At 38.9% G+C, this 13,034-nt stretch overlaps 1 protein-coding gene across 1 annotated transcript in view; it reads right to left on the bottom strand.

Annotated features, from left to right (window-relative positions):
• MAMDC2 (MAM domain containing 2) overlaps positions 1-13,034 on the bottom strand; it is a gene marked incomplete at its 3' end in the record, with an annotated part of 134,336 nt that overhangs the window by 14,306 nt on the left and 106,996 nt on the right. The window contains exons 10-11 of the mRNA XM_084236137.1: positions 11,484-11,577; positions 9,843-9,995 (exon numbers count right to left, since the gene is read on the bottom strand). Coding sequence (XP_084092263.1) covers positions 9,843-9,995; positions 11,484-11,577 — 247 coding nt within the window. The remainder of the gene's footprint in view (positions 1-9,842; positions 9,996-11,483; positions 11,578-13,034) is intronic.

The raw sequence follows: 13,034 nt of genomic DNA, 5'->3' as shown, positions 1-13,034 counted from the left end.
CTGAGCACAGTGGAACTGTCAAGAAATAAATAAAAAATGGTAGTGAGAAAACCTCCAAATTGGAAATTTAGTAATGTATTTATAAATAGTTATGTATTAAAAAAATCAAAATGGAAATCAGAAATTATTTTGAACTGATTGAAAAGGAAAAGTCAACATATTAACATGTGGGTGGCTGCATATACTGTAGTAAGAGGGAAATATAAACTCGAGAAGTATTTTATTAAAAAAAATGAATAGGAATGTACTTTTCTCATAGTATCCAGTAGATCCCTGGATGCTTATTTAGGAGTCCTGCATACAATCCCAGTTCTAAACTGTAATGAATATCAAGTAGAAGCTAAGGAAAAATCATCTCAGTGTAGTGAGAGAGCTAGAATTTCAGCTTCATTAATCTTTGAGGCCATATATCAGCAACATGAAAAGAAAGGGTGTTATCATCATATGTCTTGTTCCTTTATTAGAATTTGAGAATTGGTTCTATGTCAGATAGCCTAAGCTATATAACAAACTAGGCACAATGAATATTTGCTTTCTAGTCTTAGATCTTCCTTTAACACATGTCAATTTGTTGAATCAAACAATATCAGTTAGGAGGTAACATCTAGGAGCTTTGTGATAAATTTGGCTTGTATATATATGAATATCACAACAATTTCTTAAAATTTGATTTTGAGTAGAGTTAGATACTGCACATATACCAGCAAACCACAGTACCCACTGTATACAGTTATACAACTGCCCTACTGCTAAAGACATTGATTCCTAACACCTGAATGCACCTCAATTTACAGTCTCTGGCCATGTGTTTTCCAAGATCTCTTCTGGTTTTAATATTATTTGTTTCCATGACTTGCATGTAATATTTTGGAAATACTCTAATACTGAAAATTATTCACTTTTTATCTGAAATTCAAATTTACTGGTACTTTGAGAGATCTGGTATCAATACAAGTGACTTTATAAGATCCCGCAATACTAATTTGCTCAAGAGAGATGACTCTGAAGTTTGATATGATCTATGGTAGACTGTTCACAACTATGGCCATAATTATTCCTTCCCCCTGCGTCCATAATTATTCCCCCCCGCCCTCCACCCCATGTCCACACCATTTTGCAATGTAACTTTGCAGCTCCTCCCATCAAGGAATGGAGTTATTTCCTCACTTTTTGAATTTGATCTAGCAGAACAAGTCATTCTAGTTCAGTCCCTAGTCAAAGAGCCAGCTCCCAACTAACCCAGCAGATGGCTTCAGATGCTTGAAAGAGCCCAGCCAAGAACAGAACTGCCTGGCTGAATTTGGACCAAACTGAAGAACAGGAAACTAAACAAATGGTTATTACAGTAAGCACTAAGTTTTGGGGTGGTTTGTTATATAGCTTAGGCTATCTGACATAGAACCAATTCTCCAATTCTAATAAAGGAACAAGACATATGATGATAACACCCTTTCTTTTAATGTTGCTGATATATGGCCTCAAAGATTAATGAAGCTGAAATTCTAGCTCTCTCATATTGCGCAACATTCAGCAAAAGTCATCCATGGTATTAGCCTGTTTCTTTTCAAGCTGATGTGAATATGAATTCCTAGACCTCACCTCACAAATCACTTCAGCTGAAGGTGGCATCAATAGTCTGATGTTTGAGTTCTGGTTTTCATCCCAAATTTGCATCTGTCTACCCTCATCTTTATGAGGGAGCCTCTAGGGTAGGGCCCAAGCCTTTGGAACTGAGGCTGAGGGACTGAGATAGAACTGAATCTCATTTTTCCAGGCCTTTGTGAGGTTGGCAGATGTTGTGAGACTGGCTGAATATGAATGCCAAGTAAGTTGTGACTATTTTGATGCCCAGATTAGCTATAAATATCAAATAAAGCTGTACCATTTTGCTTTGGGATCACTAGTATGAAGTCTTTCTTTATACTAGTATAAAGTTTTTGTCTTTCCCAGTGATGCCTGTTCAGCACAGGCTGAATGTGCAAATTTCTTAACATGTGGACGAGGCACTCAGTAATCTGGTTCCCATCTGACTGTCCAATATCATCTCCACAACGTTCCTAGTTTTTCCTGGGTCAAAGGCACTTCTAGGACCACTGCAGATGTTTTCAGCCTTGCCCATTCTACAACTAGTTATATAGTCTTTAACTAGCTTCACTCAGAATTTGATAAATGGTTTGTCTTGAGCCCATGCTGCCTGCCTCCTGCCTCCTGTTTCAACTCCAAGTCTTCTCCAGTAATTCCTGGCTTGGGTCTCTACACAATCACTTAGCACCCATGCAGTGCAACCCAGAAATGAAGAAGGAGTGGGTGGTCAATGTTGAGTGGGCACATATGTTTAGGCAACAGATGGGAATCTATAGACAAGTATTTCTTTACTTCTCTACCTACAGAATGTGCCCGAGACATATTACAACATGGCTGCTCAGATGTTCCCATAGGAACAAGTCACCAGCTGGGTACAGCTGTGGCCAAATCAATGATATATCTTCATATTAGTTCTCCCTCCTTCATTGTTTTTTGATGCCTTTGCCTCATACTTCTGCTCCTTGGGATCACGTCTCTAAATATACTACCTGTTTACAAACATATATCTTAGAATTTAATTTCTTGGGAATGTGGATAGTATTCTATAGGCCAGTCAAATAGAGTACTTACAGTCCCCCAAAGTTGCCATTCTGCTTAATGGCGCCATACTCTATAAGTGCCATCCCCTTGTCCTGAGCTCCTCTGCCCTCATCCCGTCCTTACTCCCTGCCATTATTCTTGATGAATTCTCACTCATTATTCAAGATGCGCTAAGAAGATCTGTTTCTCTCTGTGTGGTTCCTTTATCTCTAGAGCTTATCCCTTGTTACATTACTTATTTAATTTTGGGACAATTATTTGGTGCATAATGCATAGTTGATGCTCTGAAAATGTGAAATAAAGTAAGATCTTAGGGGCCTAATGTTATGTAACATTTATAATTTCTCTCAGATCTAAGATGTTTCATCTTATATTACATACCTGTAGCTTCTGACACTATTTACTTTAACAAATAAACAAAATGTTTCAAAGGGATCTTTATTTCCTTATGCCTTAATTTTTGAATAGGTGATCCTAGTCATATTGTTATCTGAAAGCTAATATATCGATCCACATAGAGTTTGAGACATTAGAGGCCAGGAAAAGAAGAAGCCACTTTTTGAGGGTTTAAGAGGGGTGTGTCTGTAGCCCTACAGTTAAACTGGCAACATTGATTCACTGACATCAGAAATAGCTGATAGCAATTTTAGATACTTTCTGCTGGATGCCTTTCTATGGAAGTCTAAAAATACCATGGGCTGGAATATATCCTTCCCAAAAGAAGATATCACGTTGGTGTAAAAGATGTTAGGGATAATACACTGTATATAAAGAACTGTGCTTTTCACAGGTAAGCTGTCTCTGCTCTCCCAGGTCTTGGCATCACGCAGACTGGAAACCTCTAGGGAGGTAATACAGATAGAATATGACCATTTGGGTCCCACATTGCTGAGATTTACTCCCTCTTCTACCTGTTACTACTGTGTGGCCCTGGAAAGCCACGCAATGTCTCCAAGCTTCGGTATCCTCATTTGAGAAGTGGGCACTTTTTTCAACTCCAACTTTACAGTTTGTTGGGAGAATTGCCATGCACTAAATAAATATTTGTCCCCCTTCCCATTCATATGTTGAAGTCCTAACACCAAGGATGATGGTTTTAGGAGGTGGGGCTTTAAGAGGCGAACAAGTTATGAGAGCCAGTATTCACAAATGGTATTATTATCATTATTAGAGACCTTAGAAGGTTCCCTTGCCCCTTCCACCATGTGAGAAGACAGCTGTCTATGAACCAGAAGGCAGGCTCACAAGACACCGAATTTGTTGGAACCTTGAGCTGACTTGCCTGCCTCCATAATAGTGAGAAATAATGTTTTCTGTGTAAGCATCTGGTCTTATTTCTGCTCAAAGTGATTAAGACAGATGTAAAAGTCCCAGCATAATGCCTGCACAGGCTAAGTGTTCCATAAATGATCACTAGTTATTATTTCCCAATAAAACAATTGCTAAAGTAATTTTAAGAACAAAACCAAAATGCATTCAACTCAGTGTTATATCTAAAGGTACCCTGAGCACAACATAGCAAAACTTGCCTCCTCATCTGTGTTGTTTGCATATGAACCAAAAGATATAACCTTTAAAACATTTTAGTTAGAACACTGAAAGGTGTTTTGAGAACTTTTAAATATTTCTGTTGAAACAGGTGAAATAAGAATGAAGAAGTTAACTCTGGAAGCAATTTACTGAAGAAAAAATAAAAGCTAAATTCCTTGTGTTGTGTACCAGAGAATTTCATTTAATATATCAAGTATTTGCTTGGAATAAATTTTGAGTACACTAAGAAGCCTTTTCTTTACCATTTTTTCTATGAAATTTTACTCCAGTCAGCTGAAACAGTCTTCAAAGTTTTCAAAGACACAAAGCAAACACAATTATAGCACCTTCTTTAAACAAAGACATACCTCTCCGAGTTAACTGATATGAATCCCTATAAACCAGGGAAAACATAAGGAAAGAAGTATCTACTGAATGTGCTTTTGTTAGATTTTTCCATATTTTGTATAAATCGGGAGAAGGAGCATGTTCTGCAAGTTAATCAAGTTTAAGTTATTTTAAAGATTTATTTTTATTTTTTGTTATTCATGCATACAAGAAATTTATTTTTATTTTTTATTATTTATGCATGTTTTGCAAGTTAAACAAGTTTAGGTTATTTTAAAGATTTTTAAATTTTTTTGTTATTATTTTTGCACATAAGAACTGGGGTATATGCCAGAGGTGCGGGGGGTGAGAAGATTCACCAGAGACAGAGTGGGGAGCAGAATAGGCAGATCTACTGAAACACACTGCTGAGGGGAGCAGCGGGTGAGACAGGAGAGGTCTGCTGTGCCATGTGGGTCAGCATCCTAGCAGGAGATAGAACTCAGGCCACAGTGGTTGATGATAGCTTGATAGCGCTGAGACTCCAACCCCTGTGCCACCAGGGAGGGCCAAGTTTAAGTTATTTTAACATAAAGATGTGGGTATCAGAACAAAGCTAGATGGTTAGCACTTTATTAAGAGTTTACTCTGCTCCTTCTGTGTTTAACACACCGCACTAACTCGGGAGGGATTCTGTCATGGGTTCAATTGTGGCCTTCTAAAGTTCATACCTTGAAGCTCTGACTCTAATATTTCAAAATGGGATGGTATATGGAGACAGGGCTTTTAAAGAGGTAGATTAAATTACATTGTGTTTTTTTTTTTTTGGGGGGGGGGCTAATCCAATATGTCTGGTGTCTTCATAGGAAGAAATTATGACACAATACAGACTGAGGTAAGACCATGTGAGGACACAAACTAAAACTAACTCTATCAATACCTTGATCTTGTACTTTTAGCCTCCAGATCCATGAGAAAGTAAATTCTGTTCTTTAAGTCACACAGTCTGCGGTGTTTTGTTGTGACAGCCCTAGCAAGCTAATACTTAATCCAAAGACCTGCCCTTGAAGTCACAATCCAGTTGGGAAGATAAAATGAATGCAAATATAGAATGATTAAGTAACTCTGTCTAGACTGGCATGGGAGGGATTACAATAGCAGCAGCAGTGATCGCCAACAATGATAAAGTCAAAAAAGGAGATGACATGGAGACAAGGAGGAGGGAAAGGGACTTTTGTTGAGTCCCAACTTGATATAAGCACTGTGAAGAGTGGCCTCAATGAGTGGTCACTCTTTTCAGTTTCCTTCCCTTCTTTCTGTTCTCTCATTTTGAAGTGCCTCAAGATTTAGTAATTGGACTATAGCTGGGTCTACATGTACTCCTTTGGAAATTTCATTAAATGCCCTCCATATGCCAATAAATTCCTACTTAAGTCATCTTACCTGAACTCCAGACTGTCCTCTCCACTTGCATATTCATTAGATATCTCAAATCTGATATATTTAAAATTGAGTTCTTGATCCCACAAACCTATCTACTGAATCTTTTCTATTCATTTGTTGATAACCCCTTTCTCTAGTTGCTCAGGTCAAAATTATTGAAATTGAGATTCCGGGAATATGGTGCCAGGGTGAAGATGATGGGCTCACCTCCTCCAAATGCTCACAACTAGATTGCAGCAAAACCAAAACCCCTGAAAGAAAAAGGGATGACCACAGCACATACGAGGAGCCACGGTCCAGAAGAAAACAGTTGGAAAACGTTCAAAGACTGTGTTTGCAGTGATACCAGAGCAGCACAACTCACAAGAGTTAAAGGCAGGCTGCTATGCAGAGTGCCCTACAGTTGCTCATTCAGTAGAACATGGTAACGGCCCAGCTCTTGAGACCTGGCACCAGATAAGGGGATGCAGAGAGTTGGCAGCCAGGATAGAGGGTGCGCTGCTGGAGAACTATAGGAGCCGAAGAGCAGAGCAAGGATCACTGGCTTCAGCCTGAGGCTCTCAATATAAACAGCTGGAGCCTGAATTGGTGGGGAGACACAGGCTGATTCACCTGTGTATCCTCATGAAAGTTGCTGGAAGCTGAAGCTGAAGCTGGGATATTCCAACATTCTGCCACCAGCACCCCTAGGGCTAAAACCAAAATAACAAAGGAACACTTGAATTAACCAGAGTTTAAGCACCTGCTAACAGCAGGAGCAGACACCCCAGAATAAGGCTCTGTGCTGGAAAGGAAGTGATCAACTCCTAGCCTAAGGCTATATAAACCACAATCTGTGCCCAGCACTGTATCTAGTGCTTAAAAATAGCCCAGAGGAAGAAGCTGACATTCGACCATATGACACATTTAGACAAAGGTTGGCTTAGAGGAGGGAATCACTGTGGACCCCACCATGCAAGTGTGGCACCCATGGCACGGTAAGAAGCGAGGGTCTCTGATGTTCACTGGTGGTGATCCTTCGATGCCTTACTGTCTCAGTCCTTTTTCACCCACTGCCCTTTGCCAGGACCAGTTCTCCAATTACTTTAAAAGGTGCCAAGGCAATGGTGTGAAAGTCTATCCCTATTACAACCTATAAAATGATTGAAATCATCCTGACTCCTCTCTTTCTCTTACAACCTTATGTAATCCATCAAGAAATTCTGCTGACTCCATTTCAAAATACATCCAGAATTTGACCACAACTCACCACCTCCATTGCTACTATAAGGTCTGATCCACAGTCACTGGTAAATCTACCATTATGGTAAATTCACCATTATAGGTTTCCTGGATTAATTGCATTATCCTCCTAACGGGGTTCTGTGATAATATTCTTGCCCCACTTCTCACCCCAAGTAGTTTCTTTAGATAATAGCCGGAGAGATTCTTTCCAAACCAGGTCAGATCACTTAATCCCTAAACTTTCACTCTCCAGTGTCCTTCCATCTCAGGTAAAGTAAAATCCAAAGGCCTTCTGATCGGTGACGAGATCCTCCAGGGTCTGATCTATTATCATTTCTCTGATCTCATTTCCTATTATGCTCTTCCCAGCTCACTCTGGATAGCTTAACCAGCCTTCCTGGCGTTCCTAGGACACACTGAGCATGGATACTTCTGTGTGCTTTGCACTGGCTCTTCTCTCTTCTTGGAACACTTCTTCCCAGCTATACACTTGGCTAACTTTCCAGTTACCTTCTCAAGGATTTCTATTGTGATATTTAGGTTAGCTAATTTGACCCATATCTTCCTCCCAATTGCCAAGCCCTCTTCCTACTCTTTTTTTTTTTCTGTAGCAATTTTCACCTTCTACATGCTACATAAGTTACACTTAAGTGTAGTGTTGTCTTTCTTTACCTAGGAGAAAAGAAGCTCCAGGGGCAAATAATTATTTTTGTCTGTTTTATTCATCTGTGTTTACAGCAGTCACTCCATAAATATTTGTTGAATAAACAAATGAATTATAATTTATTGAATAAATTATAAATATGCCAGGATGTTTCCAAGTATGTATTACATATTGTCTTATCTAAATGTCACTACAATCTATGGAGTAGGTATAATTATTCCTAACATACAGATAAGGAAATTGAGGTTTAGAGAACTTCAAAGGCAGAATGGAGATTTGAATCCAGGCAGTCTAATAAAAGGCCCTTCGTTTTAAAACTCAACCATTCTTTTGAAGTAGACAAATGGGTATGTAGCTATATTATGTTATAGTATAGAAATTATTCTAATTTTTATATGGAATAATTGAAACTGCAATTTTAAGTAACTATCTTTTTTTCAGGATTTCATGTACAGTAAATGGGTAATTCTAACTTCAAAGTTTGTGGGACTGTTATAACCATAACAGGTGACCTGTCTTGCCTTTTCAGAGACTTCTTCCCTTCACAGATTATTAATTTGCTTTGTCTTTTCTTCAGTTTTCAAGACATTCCATGACCTGTTACCCAGAAAATGCCCCTGCGCTAGTCTACCATACCACATTCTTCTTTTAGGGTGATAGAAGCTTAGAAAATATAGGAATAAACGGAATTAAACTCTGACCACTGAACTGTATTCCTTCTTTAGAATGAACTTTAAAAACTCATTGAATTGCTTTCCCTATACCCACTCCTCATGATCCACTAACAGGTGATCCACTCCTCATGATCCACTAACTGCATTCCTGGATACTTAAACTGATTGTGTTATAACCCTAATAGAACAACCTGCTGGGAAACACAAACACCTCAATCCGGTCCCTAGACTGTTAGTCTCCCGGACTAGCCTGAGGCAGAGATAGGAGTGATTAAACACAATCATTGAAAGATCTGCAAGCCTGAAGTGGAGGTTAGAAAAACTTCAGTCTTCGGTACTTAACTACAAAGGGAAAAATTCCACCAAGAACAATGAGAAATTCCACTTAAAGAAAGCTTTATAAAAATACCTCTTGCTCTGGCAAAACGTGAACTTACCCCAAAACTCCCCACCTGTGTTGGTGCAGGTGTCTTTTTCTTAATAATCCTGCCCCTTTCAAAAGACAGCTTCTTGCCCTTTAAGCACTACCCTTTTGCTCCTGTGCAAATGTCCCTCCCCCCCTTTTATAAATCTACCATTTTAATTTACAATGAAGTTTCATTGCTAACTCACCTATACTGACTCACATGTGAATTCCTTCCTGCAAAGAGGTCAAGAACTCCTGGGTCCCTCAGCACTCCTGGGCCCTATTAAGGGCACCTCTTCTGATCTGATCTGTTTTTGCTATCAACCTTCTCCCCAGAAGAACACAATAAACACAACATCCAACTGGTATAGCAAGTGACATTTGCAGGACAGTGAGAAAGGTCTATTCTATGAGGTGTATTTGGTCGTTGACCTCATGTACAATTGCTGACACATGGTAACAGGAAGCAGATCAAATTTCAATCTATTTTATTCTAGTTTATACATTTTCTACAGAAAATGCAGCCCCTTATTGCCTACACCCCTTGAAGGATGCTTCTTGTGTGCTTATCCTACTGCTAGAAAACCGGGAGTCAAACTTGCATGTCTCCTCCACTGCCTGCCAGTACATTTCTATGCCAACTGACATCACCATTCCCCCTGCCCCCACTTTTGTCCCTATCTTTGATTTTTTAACCACTTCTAGTTAAATTATCTTTGTGTGCTTATCTTTGTAAGGCCATTTAGATCTTTGAAGCAAGCAATACCAGTGTGTAACGAACAGAAAGAATGAGGTTAAAATGTATACATTGAATTGTTCCTTGTGTGAATCACCTCAGTTCATTCTAGACATAAGACATAAATTTGCACATTTCAAAATTCAGTAAATGACCCTCAGAATGTTATTTTAGAAACTTTCCTTAAAAAATACACCATGTGGCATAACTCACCTACCCCAGTAGTGTGATCTCCCTTTGGTCCTGTGTAGGAGGTGGGGGTTTCTCCCCTCCTTCTGTGCCAGCTGCTCCGGTTTCTTCTTTCCTGAGTAAACGTACATTCATCTTGTTCGAAAGTACACTCTCCAGGTGGAGGTGGAAGTCGCTCTACAAGGAAATAGCAGGTGTTGCAATTGCTGAGGCGCTGTCAATGAATATGTATTCCAGGGCCCACTGTCAGCCCACTCGGCATGAATGAGTTCGCCCATATGCCATATATTTGCGAGCCAGCCCCACACTGGTAGCCCACCTACACCACTACATTCTTGCCTCCAGTTAGAGTCTGGATGCTTGCCATAACTGCAAAGAATAATGAGAAGTCTAGATCCAAAAGTTGTGGGAAACTTTGAGAAAGAAACTTTCTCTGATTTATAATTTAATTTATGTGAACGAACTCACAAAGCTGTGAAAATTGGAGGTAAATTGCCTCTATGGAAATATGTAAAGTAATAAAATTGCAAAATGCAGGAACTTTCTCTAGAAATTTAGAACGTGTCAAGAGAATCCTAAAACTACCCTATTTTTCCTTGCAGGGAGGGCAGAATTCAAGAGACTAAATGTTCTATAGCCATAACTTAGCTAAACTTGTGTGGAACAATTTATTTAATTCTTCTGTGACTTAGTATTCTTATCTGTAATGTGGGAATTTTTTTCAAAGATTTATTTATTTATGCATACAAGAGCTGGGGTGTAGGCCAAAGGTGTGGTGGGTGAAAGGATTCACTAGAGACACAGTGGGGAGCAGAAAAGGCAGACTGACTGAAATACACTGCTGAGGGGAGCAGCAGGCGAGACAGGAGAGGTCTGCTGCGCCATGTGGGTGAGCTCCCCGGCAGGCCAGGGCAGAGGATAGAACTTGTGCTGCAGTGGCTGGCAATAGCTTGATAGTGCTGCATCTTTAACTCCTGAGCCACCAGGGAGGCCCAAAACATGAAGTTCTTAACAAATGTGAACTAATAATATGCAGTGGTGGTAACTGGTAGACAGAGACCAACGAGTTGGGTTGGGGTGAGCACCATTTCCTCATTAGATATAATGGCCAACACTTAGTCACCATCTTTATTTTGTCACTATCACCAATGCTCAGCCTACATTTCTTTATTACATAAGTCACTTAGGAAATATTTATTATTTAAAAATTTTTTGTGTAATAACAACTTCATCAGTATTGATCGAAAAATCTGCATTTGTATAAGACAGTAATAATAACAATAATAATTATAATAGGAGGTTTTTTCCTATTGAATTATCATTATCTAAGTTTCAGGAAGTATTTTCTTAAAGCCTTGTTTTATGCCGGGCCCTATGCTGGGGAGTTTATATGTACTATTCCCAATGTTCATGCAGATATTACTACTTTTCCTACAGGTGAGGACACAGGGGTCAAGTCACATGTGCTAAGTCACAAACTGTATCCAGTCATCATTTCTAAATTCCAAAGCCTACTACACAGCTCTGTTGAGAGGCACTTCAAACAAAAAAAAAGTAAATGATGGACTAGCACAAATTAAATGTCCATGGCATGTTTTTAGATTAACAGGAAATATCACCTATAGGCCAGAGAGACAAAGAGAGCAGAAATGATGACAGTCTTACCTGGAGATGAGCAGCTTCCCAATTCTATTGTAATATCATCTAGGGCGACAAGTCCGCAGTCCCAAAAACTTTTGCATAGGCTCATGAAAACCACCTGCAATTCAGAAAAATATAGCTATGAATTTTGCTATCTGCACATCAGAAAATCTTCCAATCTTAGGTTTAACACAATAGTCATGCATAAGCAAACTGCAGACACCTCTTCCTTATCCTTATGAATAACCTTACAGAGGCATGAATAATGGTTACCATTTATATATGTCCCTGGAAATATTCCTATTTTTTTAAGCACAGTCAAGCTCATAATGAAACATTGTATATACTAATGCTGGAATTAGTTTGCATTCTTCAAAAATTGGAGAGGAAAGCAAGAGGTTAAATGGGTGGCAGAGAAAAACCCATTAGGTTTTAAATATTTTCCTCCAGATAATTCACAAAGCGCATACAGAGTTGATGGTATTCCAAGCATTTTTACAAACATTTCCAGTACAAACACTATTGATTTTTTTTTTTTTGGAAATGACTTTCTGGCAATGTGCTTCATTCACATTGTGAACAAAGTCCCAGTGATTAGCCATCTGGAGACTTATGTTCCATTTCCAAAGAGAAGATCTATGTCCCCGGATGGTATTGCTAATAAAATCCCTAAACACAGTTATTTTATCATGCCAAACATTTTTACTGTTGTATGTGAAGGAAAAACAAATTCATATCATAAATTATTAAAGTCATTGTGCCAGAGAGGGAGAAGAAAAAAAGTCTTGTATTTCTTTCCATTAGGCCCATTTTAAAGCCTACTTTTCATATACAGAACGAGCAAAGAACACTTTTCAAAACAGTTACATTAAATTATCTCATGTATAACCTAATGTACATAATAATGTCTCATGTTTCTCATGTATAACCTAATGTTTAATTAGCACAAGGTCACTTGGTCCATGTTCAATCCCTCAAATACAAAACTGACCTCAAAAACAAAGGGAGATAAAACAGCTGGGACTATATCAAATTAAAGAGCTTTTGTACAGCAAAAGAGACAATAACAAAAACAAAGAGAAACCCCACCAACTGGGAGAACATTTTTGCACCCAACACTAATGATAAAGGACTGATCACAAAAATCTGCAAAGAGCTGATGAGACTCAACAACAACAAAGAAAATAATCCAGTCAAAAAATGGGCAGAAGAGCTTAAAAGAAACTTCTCTGAAGAGGAAATGCAAATGGCCAACAGGCATATGAAAAAATGTTCAACATCACTTGTCATCAGGGAAATGCAAATCAAAACTACCATGAGATACCATCTTACACCAGTGAGAATGGCACATATTAAAAAAACTAGCAACAACAAATGTTGGCGAGGGTGTGGAGAAAAAGGAACTCTTCTGCACTGTTGGTGGGAGTGCAAACTGGTCCAACCACTGTGGAAAGCTGTGTGGAGATTTCTGGACCTACTAAACATAGAGCTTCCATATGACCCAGCAATTCCACTCCTAGGTATGTACCCAAAGGACACAGAAACATCAATTCCAAAGAACACCTGCACCCCTAT

Source organism: Talpa europaea (assembly GCF_964194135.1).
Source record: "Talpa europaea genome assembly, chromosome: 7".
Lineage (NCBI taxonomy): Eukaryota > Metazoa > Chordata > Mammalia > Eulipotyphla > Talpidae > Talpa > Talpa europaea.
Note: the sequence above shows the minus strand (reverse complement) of the source record. Positions and strands in the feature narration are given on the sequence as shown.